Genomic DNA, 15,985 nt, shown 5'->3' with positions numbered 1-15,985 from the left:
AGGATTAAATTTAGATATCACGAATCCAAACCGTAAATTGTCCATCTAATGTCAAGATAAATGATTCACAGACAAAACACAGCTATGTTCTCTTACATTTTTGTCAAGAGATGGAGGCAGAATGATAACCATGAAACAATTCTGCAAAGAATTAATACTTTTGTCATGATGACCACCTGGATTGTTTTGGATAGCTTGCTTGCCCCTCTTATATAAGTTGCTTTAAGTGTGTTTGTTCCAAGCTGTTTGGGGAAGCACCTTTGACCAGGAGGTGTTTTTGTGACCAAAGTAATTTTGGGTTCAAAGCTCAAGCTGCTACACACAGGAGAGGATAAAAGACAGCAGGCCTCTTTAAAAGGCGCATTGCAGCTGCAGTAATAGATCAAAGATAGCTTGTTGCTCAACTGGAGATAGAATGGAAGCCAGTATGGATATTCTATATCACACAGGCATCCAAGCCATACACTTTCTGCAAACAAGATACCCAGGATCGCAGGATTGGTTCCTCTTTGTTTCTTTTGCTGCTGACCTCCGAAACACTTTCTTTGTCCTGTTTCCTATTTGGTTCCATCTCTGTGAAACTGTGGGAATCAAGCTCATCTGGGTTGCTGTGATTGGTGACTGGCTAAACCTCGTATTTAAATGGTAAGTAGCTTGTCATCTTCAGTTTATCACATGAACTTAGAGTTTCATTGTTAAGATGAGCTGTTGAACATAGAGGCTGGGCTCGCATATGCTAAGCCATGTCTGTCTGCTTTTTCTTAATGCATTGTGTGAATACTGCCAATTGTAGTTTGTAAACTATGGTTTATACCTTAGGCAGTTGAACAAATTCAGGAAATTATGAATTAGTCAACCAACCATAGCTACACAATGACTAGGCAGTAATATCTTCCACCTTAAAAAGCTTCGATTTTGTAACTATCTTACTAAGAAATTAACCATTGAAGAAATGACAAGCTCATCCCATCCTTATCAGAGCCCATCTTTTACTATGTGAACCTGCTTGTTTAGATTGTCTGGATAGAATTTAAGATTTGGGGGGGGGAGGGTTTCCTTCCACTTTCTCGCCTTTCCCTCTTCTTCTTGTAAATTAGCTAAAGACTTGGAAGCTATTTTTCATGGCATGGGAAAAAAGGTCTTTAGTTACTAAAGTTGTGTAGCCTTCAAAGCTAAGATAAAACATTTGTCCAATGGATAAGCAGAGCCATGTTTATTACTTTCTTGCACAGTATTCCTAAATCCCATGATTTCTAGATTAGTATCTCTTTGTAAATACTCTGGATCTCAATGTTCAGAAAAATCGATGAGCATGTGACTTCACTATTGCTCGTGGCCTTAAATATGGAATCCCTTCTCTTTTTATCAACTCATAACACCTCAGACAACCTCTTTCTCTGCAGGATCCTTTTTGGACAAAGACCCTACTGGTGGGTACATGAGACCAATTTCTATCAAAATATGTCTGCTCCTGAAATCCAGCAGTTTCCAGTTACCTGTGAAACCGGCCCAGGTGAGTTTCCCAAGAAAACCCCATTAAAATCAAGAAGTGGGACAATATGAGAAAAGGATGGGTAAAAAATGACATCCCACTTGGCAAAATGAGATTAAAGAAACAGAGTGCAGCTTTCAACTGGATATATACCTGCTGGAGCTTACTTTCATCACAGGCATCAACTGTCAAGTAAATAAAATCCAGTCATTAGGAAGATGAATTTATTTAAACAGAGTTAGAGATGTAAAGCAATTCCTTCCAACTGGAAGCCTATGCACCTCCCCTTCACTGAAACATGGTTTATTTGACATTGTAATCATGCAAGCTCTACATGTCCTCCCTGTTTAAAGCTCACCTTTCAAACTCCTAGTTCCAATACAACACCAACAAATGCATTAAGATGTTTGTTTATTAGATTTGCATTGCATATGTCCTCCAAGGACTCAAGGTTAATGGAGATCTAGGCCACAAAAATAACCCTGTGAGATAGGCTGGACTGAGATAGAAGGTCTGATCCAATTCATCCAATGAGTTTCCTTGGCTTGATCTGGATCTCTTTAATACCAATCCGATCCTAAACCACTTAATCCTGCTGCAGACCAGAGGTGGGTTTCAGCCGGTATGCTCTGGTACACACGTATTGGTGGCAGAAATCCAGCATCCATTTGTGGCCCCATACCAGAAACGGTCCCTCCCCTGGCCTGCCCCCCTCACTTGCTCCCCTGCCCACCTGGTTGCCTCTCTCTCTCTCTCTCTCTCTCTCTCTCTCTCTCTCTCTCTCTCTCTCTCTCTCTCTCTCTCTCTCTCTCTCTTTCTCTCTTTCTCTCTTTCTCTCTCTCTGCCAGCCTGTCTGCACCCTGCTTGCCCCGCTCACCCACTTCCTTTGCCAGAGTGGAGGACTCAGCTGTTGGAAGAAGCCCACACTTCCTTCTCTTTGACAAGCGCCTTGTAAAACTGGGATTTTGCAAACCGCTTCCCAAAGAGAAGGAAGCTGGTGTGGGGTTTCTTCAGGGGAGCTGAGGTTGGAGCGGACCCTGAATCAGTCAGCTGCCTGTGCGCCATCACCATGTGACTGCTCTCAGGGCGCAGCGCACAGCCGGAATGGTGGGGCTGCCCTGGAGAGTCTCTCCTGGCCAGGAAGTATCGCCAGAAGAAAGCCAACTGCAACTAGCAACGGGACACGAAGGAACAGCTATCCAGCAGAGCCAGGAGTGTCCCCAGGTCGGTGGGGTGGTGGGGAGATTCCACTGGGCTGGATTGGAGGTGGCAGGAAGGTGGGACATCAAGGCCATCCTGGGCACCTACAACAGGACACAGCAGCTGCTGGGCAGCCGCTCCTTCATGCCCCATTACTGGCAGCAGTTGGCTTTCTCCTGGCAATCCTTTCTCTCCGGGCATCCAGGCAGACCCTGTGTCAGTCAGCAGCCCATGGGCCCACACCATGTGACTGCTCTGGGGGCGCAGCCAGAAAGGATTGCTAGGAGAAAGCCAACTGCATCCAGGAGTGTCCTCAGGTCAGTGGGGTGGCAGGGAGATTGTGTGGGCTGGACTGGAAGCAACAAGAAGGCAGGAGTCAAGGCCATGGCCAGAGGAGGCAGATTGGTTTAAATGCAGGCGTGTGGACAGTTTAGTGGCCAGTGCCTCCTTCACTTGTTCAGGTGGGCAGAGAAAGAAAGGAGCTGTGCAATGGCTGAGGGCAAAGGCACTCTCCTTTGCCCTTGGGGGCGGTGACAGAGGACTGCTTTATCGAATGCCTCTTTCCCTTGCTCAGCTGCTACCACCAGGACAAGTGAGGTCTTGGGAGGGAACTCCCCTTTCAGAGACCCCATGCCAGGAGAGAGGAGATGGGCTGGTTTGAACATGGGCGGTTTAGTGACCAGTGCCTCCTTTGCTCATTTGGGTGGGCAGAGAATGAAAGGAGGAGCCACAGCGATAGCGAAGGTGCTCCCCTTCACCCTTGGTGGCAGGAGCACTTTATTTCACACCTCCCCAACAAGTGAAGCAGGCACTGGCCTCAAACCGGCCCCAAACCGCCCGCCTGTATTCAAACCAGTCTGCCTTTTCTCTCCTGGCATGGGCTCTTTGGAGGGGAAAGGAAGGTCCCTCCCAAGATCGGCTTTTTTCCGTCCCTCCTATGGCATCAATCTGTATGGGGAGGGAACGGACCAATTGGTGGCGACAGGGAAATGAAGGGTTTTTTGCCAGCTTCTCAGCTTACAAAACAGAAATTTTCATGGCGGCAGCTGAAGCACAATCTTGGGCAATCAGTTCTGGCTCTTCCTTCCCCAAGCACATCCCAGATTCACCAAAAGTAGTGCCAGTAGCAATGGGACATGCTTGGGGAAGGGAGAGCTGGAACTGACTGCCCGGATTGTGTTTCAGTCGCTGCCACCACTTCTGCTGCTGCTGCAGCCACAAGACTCCTTCCTTGCCGCTGCTTTTTGGGGGGGGCCAAGAAGCGACGCCTCTGAAGGGCTGTCCCCGGATGGCACCTGAGGCCACCTCGCCTCTTCTGCCCCACAGAAAAAAGAGCAGCTCCACTCTCCCCTCTCACTTTTCTACATGCTATTTGGGGGTGGGAGAAAGTGCTCCTCGGGGTAACTCCAGGAGGACCGCCACACTTCCTCCTTGGGTGGGAGGTTGAAGGGGTGACCACAGGTGAAGAGCGGCTAGGGGTTTTGGCAGTGCGAGAGAAAGACTTCAAAATCAGTGGAGGTGTCTGTGGCTAGTGCACCGTTCCAACGTTCCCAAGGTGCAAAATTCTTTAAAAAATAAAGTTTTAGGGTTTTTTGGGGGGGTGGTCATGAAGTGTTAAGGGTACAAGGGACTTGTAAGTTGACAGCTTTAAGACTTGCACACTTCAATGCCAGAGTTCCTGAGCCAACATGACTGGAGGAGGAATTCTGGGAGCTGAAGTCCACAGGTCTTAAAGTTGTCAAGTTTGAACACCCCTGGGGTTTTTTTCCTAAAGGGTTAGGGGTGCAAGGGTCTTGTAACTTCACAGCTTTAAGACTTCAATGACAGAGTTTCTGAGCCAACATTTTGGTTGCTAAGCAAGAGCGTTATTAAGTGAGTTTCACCACATTTTACAAGCTGGCCATGCCCATCCGGTCACATGACCACCAAGCCATGCTCACAAAACAGGCCACACCCACAGAATAGGTAGTAAAAAATGTTGAAACCCACCACTGCTGCAGACACTCATTTTTTTTAAGGCTATACATGATGGGTAATTTGGAAAATCAAAAGTTTTTTCTTCCAACTTTAGGGAGTCCTTCTGGCCATGCAATGGGTTCAGCTGGTGTGTATTATGTGATGGTTACAGCCATTCTCTCTCTCACCCAAGGAAGGAAACGTCCATCATGGAAACATCGGTAAGCAACAGCATTTGGTGAAATAATAAAAAGATGTGCTAGCCTAAACTAAATATGAAGAAATTCATTTAATTTCTACTTAATACATTTTTCAAACCAAATTAATTTAATTTAATTAATTAATTGAATCTATATTTTTGTAAATATGCAATCAAATATTCATCTACACTCACAGCCACCCACCACCCATACATCAGCACACAGACAAACCAGAGGAAATTTATATCAGATTCACATATTCATTCCAAAATATATTGCTAGGAAAATCTGTTTATAAGAACCATGCAAAATTGCAGATAAAATACTAGTTTGGGAATATGTGCACTCACACACTTTAGTACAAACTGGCATTTGACAGACTAATATAACAGTATTGCTAAAATGAAAGGGGATATTCCATCTGATAATTCTGTAAAAATGTAAAAAAGAAAAGAAAACTGGGATGCACTGAAATAAAGCAGATATATGAATATAAGGGACAGTATAGGTAGTTCTTGACTTACAACCACTGTAAGGATTTCTGTTGTTAAGCAAGGGAGTCATTCAGTGAGTCACACCTGATTTTACAACCATTTTTGTCACAATGGTTAATCACTACAGCTATTAAGTGAATCATATGTCATTAAGTGAGTCTAGCTTCCTCCACTGACTTTGCCTGTTAGAAGCCTGCTGGGATGATTATAAATGGCAGTCACATGACCCCAGGGCACAGCAACCATTATAAATAAATGCCAAGCATTCAAATTTAATCGCATGATCATGGAGATGCTACAAGTATTAAGGACTGGTTGTAAATCACTTTTTTCAGTGCCATTGCAACTTCAATTGGTCACTAAATGAATAATTGTAAGTTGAAGACTTAACCTTAACCTGTGATATGAATTGTCTTGGGATTCAAGAATACATGCAATGTTATAAAGCCAGGTTGGACTTTGTCGACTATTAAAGAGAAAAGAAATCCAGACATTTTTTTCTTACAAAACCTTGAGTCCAAAGTAGTTCAGCAGAGAAAATAACTGTGCTTAATTCAGGTCAAGCGGGATAAGTGGAAAGGGAGCATTTGGCCATCTTTCTAGTCTCTAAAATAACTTGCAAGTTGGAGATATATTTCTTTTTTTTCTCCCTCTTATTTTTCCCCACTGGCAGCTTTTTGCAAACGGTGCTTTGGGCTGTTTTTTGGACCATCCAAGTTTGTGTCTGTGTCTCTCGTGTCTTCCTGGCAGCTCATTTTCCACACCAAGTCATTGCTGGTGTCTTCTCAGGTCAGTGCTGTCCTTATACAACGTTTGTCACGGTATACCGAGATATAATATAGGGCGCAGATATTTAGATTACACCAGTATATTTTACCAGTTGTCTATTTAGGCAATTCCCTGTGTCCAAAATTGGATAAAGTATATGTAAACATATAAAGCATACTGTTTGAGACAAGAGACTCCCTCTCCTCACAGCTTTCAGCAGATTTAAGCTGGCTTGTTGGCTTATATTTCTGAGAGTGCTATCACATTCTAAACAGTGTTATTTCCTCTTTACTGTTAGGTATTTTGGTGGCCAAATCTTTCCAGTACATCACTTTCATCTATGATTTCAGCATGCAGAAATATACAGCTACCACCATTTTCCTCTTCTCTTTTGCTCTGGGATTCTACCTACTGCTCAAGGTACTCGGTGTGGACCTCCTGTGGACGTTAGAAAAGGCCAAGACATGGTGTGAGCATCCAGAATGGGTGCATCTGGACACTACCCCTTTTGCTGGCCTCTTGCGCAACCTGGGAATCCTCTATGGCCTGGGACTGGCCCTTAATTGTTCAATGTACACGGAAAGCTGCAAAAGTAAACAAGGGCAGCGGCTAAACTTTCGACTGGGCAGCATTGGTATCTCACTTCTTATCCTGCACCTGCTTGATTCCTTCAAGCCTCCAGTCAACATAGAGCTTCTCTTCTACCTGTTTTCTTTTTGCAAAAGTGTGGCTGTGCCCTTGATAGTGGCTGCCTTAATCCCCTACTGTGTAGCACAATTGCTCAGGCTACAGGACAAGAAAGCTCTGTAGGTTGAAGACCAGCAACGTATATAAGTGAATTGCTAGGATGTAGAATAATAGGGGCCAAAACAAAGTATTCATGGGGGAGCCTATTACCTAGCTATTCTGGGCTGATCAGCCCACATTTGGATGATGGTCCCTGCTGGCTTCAGAGTAAGGCTTACTTATTTGCCCCAAATATGTCAACCAGGTTCCCTATTATTACTGTTCATCGAACACTGCCAGCACAGGCTGATTCTGGTTGTGCAAAACATTTCTCTATGGCGGCAAAAGAGCATTTATGGTTGTCACCAAGATGAGTCCTGCCAGCAAAGCTGATAACATTCTCTGAAGACATTCTGGAATATGTTTTAGGATAGAGATTGACAATGTTAAAGGAGACTAGGAAAGGCTATCACTCCACCCAGTTGCCAGTATGGCTCGCATTTCAGGAGAACATCCCCTAGGGGTAATTGGCTATTGGAGTGTGAAGTTAAATAATCAGCCTTGTAACTGTTGTAGTGGTTTGCTAACATTAAATAATGTATGGTATATTTTATGATGGCAAAGAAGCAGGGTTGATGATTCAGCCCTCTTATACAGCATTAATTTTCTCCAAATTGGGGCTGCCAGTACCCATCAGCTTGTTTATTAGGGTGCCAGGTAGGGTTAAGGTTAAAGTTAGGGTTAAGGTTAGGGTTAGTATAACTAGGTTTTGGTTCTGGTAAATGTCTGCATGGAATGTTTCTAAAACTGTTATCCAAAGCATTTTGTTATTAATAAAGTATGGCATTTGTTTTGTTAGAAAATTTATGTTGACTTATATTGGAGAAATGTGATAAATTAAAATATCAACAATATTTAATTAGTTTTACAGTTCAGTTTTACATTCCTCCATCCTTCTTTTTTAAGGGGCAATGAAATACAGGTTTCACAATTCCCACAGTACCAGAGCTCCAAGTTTGGTGATGAACTTTAAGAGTAGTTATTCTATAACTTTGCAGTCTTTTCTTTTTAATTTATCACTTCTTTTGACTGCTGAAGGATGGATTACTATTCAGTGTCAAAAGCTAACCTCTGAAATTTTGATACAAATGGGATGAACCAACTCCATTAATGGGGTGAATGGAGTTTTGGAGCTTCGTTTATGAAGATTTAAGGTATTATACAGTATAGAAAACTGTATTTCTGGTTAGGAAAAACCTTCTTTAAAATGCTTTTTTTTTTTACCAAAGCTGAGCACAGACCATTTATGTCATTTGTTGATGAAAGTTCCAAATTTGACTTATGGTTATATTTATTTTACATATTTCTGAAATGAGGTCCATGAATTCACAAATCGTAGTGGAGATGGTGGTTTTCTTTGCTTTAGTTTTTGGGAATGTATGAGATATCATGATAACATTGTAGAAGACAGGGCAAACCTAGTTTGGGATGGATTTTAAAAGAAAAAATGATCACACTTGAGTTTAAGATATTTTATTTTGCTGCATTATATTTCTGCAAGAGAGAAAATCTAACCAATTTGGAGAGGGATTGTGGGAATTTAGAGTGGCAAAAACCTTTGAAAACTGAAGTCTAGTTTATGGCTTTGTAATGGATTTGAATCAGACCTCTCATAAGTTGATTAACAATTAACTGCTAAATTCCTGGATTTAGCAATAACAATCAAAGAAAAAAACCAAGCAAAAGGTCAGTTGATGGAGCATACTGAAAGATTAACTCACAATCGGCATAAGGCAAATAGAGAGAAGTAACTTAGAGTCCATCTCCATATATTTTTGTATATTACATAAACAGGAACTGCAAAGATAAGCATATCTTAGAGAAAAATGCATGATTTACATTTTTTTAAAGTGTCAAGTTTAATTCCAGATTCTTTCCATTACGGCACTCAAATATCTAGCAGGGTAGGGGTGGGGAAATCTGCTTTGGGAGGAGCCCTTAACACAGAATTTCAAGGGCGGATGATCACACTGTATGAATAAATACACTCATCTGATAAAATTCATAGCACAGCAACTTAATTAATTAGGTGAAAAATGATTTTCAATGCAATTACTTGGTGTGAGGGGCAAATCAGGAGACTGAGATAGAGGCAGTAACCATCTATATATATCTCACCAGGACCTAGACATTTAAACCAAACTGAGCAGAAATTTCTTTGGGAACCTGGCTCAAAATTTGTGACGATGGTCAGAAGTAAAATTCAGGTGTATATCCTTGTAGTAAGGCTGCTGGCAACAGCATAACAAAACAAAGTCTGGAATCTTTACCAATAATTCACGGAGGCCACTCTTTCTCTTATTAAATCTTCTTTTTCGTCATTACATTTGGCAATGGTGGTATCAAAGCTCCTTTTGGTGACAGTACAAGCATAATATTAGTGCCATATAGACCTCACCATCCAGAGTCATTTGACTGAGATTGGATGAGTGGATGGACAGATAGTAAAATAAATTCTTCTAATTTCCTTCTAAAAGAATATTTACAATTAAAGTCAACATTTCTTCTGAAATCCATTATTAGCAAGTTCTGAGATATATACAGTATATTTTCTTCTACCATCTGCTTTTTCCATTTCTTTTTTCTCCATATTACTCAACAAATCACAATAAACAGGTCTTTTGCAGACAGGAATACAAGGAGTTGTACTGTCATGGATATGTAGAACATCTACTCAGGACTACTGAAAGTTATTTTGACTTAAGAGGAACATCCATTTTCACTGCAAAAACAGCAGTGTTCCCTCGCTTCTATTGTAGGGGATGATCTGTGTAAAAACAGAAGGAAAACACCTGACTCATCTATCTCCTAGCTTCTGTAATCCTAACACTTGATTCTTTCTCATCAGAAGTATTAGTCCCCTCTCCCCCTAGTTTTGCATCATCTGCAAACATTGTACTGTTTTTCAACATCCTCATCAGTGGTGGTATTCAAACATCTTTACTACTGGTTCTGCAGGCGTGGTTTGGTGGACGTGGCAGAGAAAGGATATTGTAAAATCTCCATTCCCTCCCAATCAGCTGGGACTTGTGAGGCAGAGAATAGATGGAGGCAGGGCCAGTCAGAGGTGATATTTACCAGTTCTCCAGAACAGACTTCCTTCCCAATTTTTATAAGATGTATCCAGTCTGTTCCCAAAGTTCTTCATCGATGACATAGTATTTTTATAGAACCTAGATCTTTCTTGGAAACATCATTTGCATATTCAGATTTTGGCTTAAAGGATCTTAGATTTTCCTTGTTATGCTGACTTTCAGTTGGAAGGACCAATGAAAAAAGTAAGCTATGTTTAATTTCCTGCATCATAACCTCCACAGGTTCTTTTAAAATATCTTCTGGCAATGTCATTTGATCCTATATGGATCCAGAGGAAAGAATGATTATCAGTAGGTTTTATTGGTCTTGATATCTTCTCCACTGCATCCTGCATGCTGCCGGCCCGGCTCAGATCAGACGAACTGGTAGTGGCGGTGGTAGGAAGCTCCGCCCACCTGCCTAGATGCTTCTGTGCATGTGCAGAAGCATCGCACAAGCAAAATAAATTGCAACCCACCACTGATTGCATCCTCTATACAAGCCCTGGAAGACATCTCCATTGACATTGTATCAGATCTGCACACAGCCACAAAAAAGTCTAGAAAACATTTGAGCCTTTAGTTAATTGTCCTCTAGAGGGAGGGCCCAGAACCAATCCCTGAATTCCTATGGATTTCCTTGATATGTATGCTGATATGTACCATTTTTAAACACTTTACAAACCTTCACAGGAAAATAAAACTACATTAAAAGAGCCAAAGTGTTTCTGGGTACATCACTGTGCCTGACTGCAGCTAAAATATTGCATCTCTCAATTCTTTTCACTTATCATTTCCATGAAAACGGAAACATGACAAATGCGTAATAATTAGCCTTTGAGTTCCCAAGGAAAGTGAGATCCAGTTAGGTGATACATGTCTCAATTTTCACAAAATAAACTTAATTCAGGGAGAAGCATTCTATATTCTGTGTGCACCCTGCAAACTTGGAAAAAATGTCTGTTTCCAGGAGCCTGCTTCAGATAGCCACCAGCAGCTGCACAAGCAACAAAAGGCTTTAGTCACAAAAAGAAACAGGCATATATGTAAATCACAATATGAAAAGCAATTTCCACATTCCCTGCTTTCCACATATCCTGCTCAGCACTGGCACTATAGTCCCACTATAGAGTGGGACTATAAAAAAATTCTAGCAGCCATAAGATGGAACAAAGCATTATAGTTTTCTACATCTCTTTTCTGCCATCTAGTGGGCATCTAGCTCAGGTATGATAGCCCTAATTATTACCCCCTTTATTCGGGGTGATAATTAGGACTATCATATCTAATGCTCCCTCTCTCAAAAGAATTAAAGGATCATAAAAAAATGTAAAGGTATGCAAATTAATACATTTCATTCTTGGAAGGTTGGTCACCTGGAGTCAATTTCTTGGACAAGACTGCTTGGCCTCAAGATGTATAGGAACCATGATAGTGACTTCCAGACTATATTCAGTTGAAATTAGTCTGTGAACTAATTGTAGTTAAAGGACCAAGCTTGAAAACAGAAGACCATGAGTTCTAATCCCACTTTAGGTGCAAAACCAGCTAGATGACCTTGGAACAGGGCCTTCTCTTAGTTCTAGGAAGAAGACAGTGACAAATCACTTCTGAAATTTGCCAAGAAAAGTTCAGGGACTAATCCGTCAACATTGCCTCAAAGATACCTCCTACCCCAAATCTATCATCTCTCTGTCTCAAGGTAGTGAACATACCTTTGTCCTATTTTCATCACAACAATCATGTGAGGTGGGTTCACTGAGAGAGAGAGTGGCTAGCTCAGAGTCACCAAGCCACCTTTCATGCCTAAGGGAGACCCAGAACTCACAGTCTCTTTGTTCCTAGGTCAATTTTTACCACTATACCTAACTGGCTTCTAATGAAATAATGAAGGATTATGCAAACAATCAGTTGATTAATTCTGCTCAGCACTGGCACTAACAGGTTCAGTGAACTCAGCTTTCAGCGCTGGGTAGTGTTAATAATTTCTAAACAATTTCAAATGCATGTCTGGTCATTTACCTTACAACAGAAATGATAGTTCTCTACTGCTGCTTGGCCTTAAGAGTGAGGAACTAGTGATCTACAAATTGGGTTATTTATTTATTTATATAAATTAACTGATTTAAATTCATTCTCCCTGCAAACTGTCTGGGACAATATACAATTACAGAATAAGGAATTCTGGGAATTGAAGCACATACATCTTAAAGCTGCTAAGCTTGGGAAAACACTGATTTATCCTGATGCCTTTGGAATTGCAAAGTCATGAGGACATTTTCCAGATGCTTTCCAAGAAAACGTCCCATCTTTGAAATTAAAATTTATCAACCTCTCCTGCTTGAAGGTAATAAGAAGTTTATAAAGCCTCTTGAAAATATTTAAAACATAATACAAGCCCAGGTCTCATACTAGATCCCATAGACTTTAGGAAACTGCTGTTCCAATACACCTGGTGACATCAGGATAGGGATTCACTCCTGTAGAGGGCTAGAAGAAAGAGGGGTAGAGAGGGTGGGAGAGAGGACGGGAGAGAGGGTGAGAAGGAAGGGAGGGAATGTACTGGGAGAGAGGAGTGATAGAGGGGGAGGGGAAGTAGGGTAGAGGGGAATGTTGGAGAGAAGAAGGAAAGTTGGAGGGGGGCGAAAGAAAGGGTGTATGGAGGGTCGAAGTGGTACATTGGGTTTGTATTTTGTATTTTGGGGGGTATTGTTGACAAGAGGAATGGCTGTGTTTATTGTTTAATGTTATATGGCCCCGGTTATGCACAGTATATATGTGACTGTACGAAATGAAAATGGAAAATAAAAACACATTTACTGGAAAAAAAAAAAAAGGATAGGGATTCACTCCAAGGGAATTTTCTTTCAAGAGATGAAGGACCCAAAATGGCTGTGACTATAATCGGTTGTGCAGTTATATAAGTAACAAAAGGGAAACCTCAGCAGTTACAGAATGAGAGATTGAGTGGACATTGAGCATTAAACTCATTGCCCCACTTGACAAAATTTTCTCAAAAACTCATCTTCTAATGCCACAACTGGAAACTTCTGAAAATATAAATGGAAATTGCTGAGGTGAGATTTTTATGCAAGCTAACTATTTTGTGGCAAAGAAAGATGACAAATTAAACTAAGGTGACCAGATTTTCAGATTGGTAAAGAGGGACACCATTGACCGGGGGGGGGGGGGGGGGTTGATTAAAAAATTTATATTTTGTCAAAAGGTCACACAAGGCGATTACATGACCCCAGGACACTGAAACCATCATAAATACGAATCTGTTGCCAAACATCAAAATTTTGATCACGTGACCATGAGGATGCTGCAATGGTTGCTAAGTGTGAAAAATGGTCGCTAAGTGTGAAAAATGGTCATCAGTCACTTTTTTCAATGCCATTGTAACTTTGTTCACTAAATGAACTGTTTGAAAGGTAAAGCTAGCTTGCATTATAATGCCTTATGCTAGCTTACATTTTCAAGAGAGAGAAGCTAAACTCCTTATTAGAATTGAAATAGAAATGAATAGAGTAGAGTAGAGTAGAGTAGAGTAGAGTAGAGTAGAGTAGAGTAGAATAGAATAGAATAGAATAGAATAGTTTATTAGCCAAGTGTGATTGGACACACAAGGAATTTATCTTTGGTAAATATGCTCTCAGTGTACATAAAGAAAAATAAAATAGAATACATTCATCAAGAATCATAAGCTACAACCCTTAGTGATAGTCTCTCTCTCTCTCTCTCTCTCACACACACACACACACACACACAAACACACACACACTCTTACACACACACACACACACACACACACACATTCACTGGGACGTTTATAAAATTCCCCTCCTGTGCAAACACTCTTTCAGCCCCTCTCTCTCCCCCCCTCTCTCTCTCCTCTCTCTCTCTCCCCCTTCCTCTGGATTCACTGGGACATTTATAAAATCCCCCCTCCTGTGCAAACACTCCTTCAGCCTCTCTCTCTCTCTCTCTCCCTCCCTCCCTCCTCTCCTCCTCTGGATTCACTGGGATATTTATAAAATCCCCCCTCCTGTGCAAACACTCCTTCAGCCTCTCTCTCCCCTCTTTTTGGATTCACGCCAAAGTTTTTAAAATTACCTCTTCTGTAAAGAGACCAGGTTATCAGCCATATGAGACATACGCTGTATTTCTATGGCACAGTAATCCCCTCCCCAAACAACACGCAATGCCAATTTAGAAGTCCCGAGCAGCCGAGGCGAAGCAGCAGTCCGGGGGGAGGGGGAGGGGCTGAGCTTGGACAGCCTCGGAGGCAGCTCGCCAGCTCCGAGAGAGAGAGAGAAAGAAAGAGGGGGGAGCGAGGGGCTGCTCAAAGCAACAGAAGAAGAAAAAATCCGTGAGGGAAGCCCGCGGTTTCCACATGGAGTAAAGTCTTCTCCTCTCTCAGCCATTGGCAACAGCTCCCAAGGACGCACGGGTGGGAATGCACTTGGCTCGAAGAATATATGCTCCCAGTTGCTAGGAGAGCCTCAAGGCAGCTGGAGACTTTTTCGTAACTTAAAAAAAATTGGGACTTTTAAAAAAAAATGGGACACGGGACAAATTGTTCAAAAGAGGGACTGTCCCGCCAAAAGCAGGACGTCTGGTCACCTTAAATTAAACACCGTCTTCCGCTGGCTATTCTTTGCAGGTTTCAAAAGTACACATTACCTCCATTCAGGCCACTCATGTCTCTTTAAACTTTGCTTATAGAGGACTCCTCCAAAGTCATAATGTGGCCTGAACATCTCCATAGGTCCAATATTTTGCTGCATAAGGAGAAAGGTTGAGACCCCCACAATACCAAGGTGTTTCAGTTGGAACACAAGCAGTGGGACAGTGGCTCATTGTACTTGGGCAATAAATAAATTTGAACGGTGCAGAGATCATGTGGCAATTTGACCTTCCAACATTTGCTTTTGTTCCATATACACCAGTCTCATCTCTGTTTTCTGATGTTTCCACTAAACACAGGCTACCAGGACAAATAGATGAGGCAATGTGTCCTTTAATAGATTTGTCTGCTCCTGTCTATCTTTTTTGATACTATAGCTAGTGGTGAAATTTCCATTTACTTTTTTTGTAACTAAAAAACAATGAGAATAAAGCTTAGGGGATTGAAAATAAATTTACGACTCCATTTTAAGTGACTTTTAATGAACTTCATCCCCTCACATTAATACATTGTTTAGCCTAACATTTTCATACTGGCAACTCTTAAGATGTATGGGCTTCATCTCCCAAAATTCCATAGCAAGTTGCCAAGTTTGAAAAACACTGACCTAACCTGTCCTGTCCAGTTGACCTTAGAATTGTCATTGAGAGGCTGGAACAAGTACTGTAAACAAGGCCAAACTGGCTGCTTACAGAGATATTCTTGAAACCTTTTCTTTCTTGCAATTAAATAAAGGTGAAAATACATTAGACTCTAGGAGATTTATGTCCTATGATAAAATTGGATTTTCTTTCAGATCTATTTTCCAACCAATTCTCTCTTTGGTATTCTCTCTAATACCAAACATAAACCCCACAAAAGTGGCTAGGGTGTTTTTTAAGTCCAGAATATCCAAATAATATTTGGAAGTGTCTCAGATACTCCATAATTTATCTGAGATTGTCCAGATTTTATACTCTAGTCTGAGTATCCCTACCATATTAGCATACAAAAATATCCAAAAAGTAAGAAAGTTTGTATAGATACATGAAATGGGAACTTCCTGCACATACCAAAACCAGAATAAATTTAAATGGCTAAATCTGTATATTTAAGAGTGTTGTCAAAATTTGATGGCCATTGGTATGGAAAATAACATCTATTTTCCAGTATTTCTTCTCAAACTATTGCATGAGGAAGACTGAAATAACCATAACACTTCACTTTTTCAGCCTTACACAAATAGACTAGAAGGCACATGCTGTAATTTCTGGAAAAGTCACCCACCACAGCAGATAGTTTCTCTCCAAAGCCAAGCCTCCAACAGATTGGAATGAATCTAAAGC

At 41.4% G+C, this 15,985-nt stretch overlaps 1 protein-coding gene across 1 annotated transcript; it reads left to right on the top strand.

The window, feature by feature from the left end:
- Positions 1-369: 369 nt before the first annotated feature.
- Positions 370-7,750, top strand: LOC106540289 (glucose-6-phosphatase catalytic subunit 1). Its single transcript, XM_014055354.2, has 5 exons — positions 370-645; positions 1,404-1,513; positions 4,764-4,869; positions 6,016-6,131; positions 6,409-7,750. The coding sequence occupies exons 1-5, from the start codon at positions 416-418 to the stop codon at positions 6,918-6,920; spliced, it is 1,074 nt and encodes a 357-aa protein (XP_013910829.2). The 5' UTR covers positions 370-415; the 3' UTR covers positions 6,921-7,750.
- Positions 7,751-15,985: the final 8,235 nt, after the last annotated feature.

Source organism: Thamnophis sirtalis, unplaced genomic scaffold (assembly GCF_051295495.1).
Source record: "Thamnophis sirtalis isolate CommonGarterSnake01/CBP01778 unplaced genomic scaffold, rThaSir2_p1.2 scaffold_4, whole genome shotgun sequence".
NCBI classification, from domain to species: Eukaryota; Metazoa; Chordata; class Lepidosauria; order Squamata; family Natricidae; genus Thamnophis; species Thamnophis sirtalis.
This window is presented reverse-complemented; position numbering and strand designations above follow the sequence as displayed.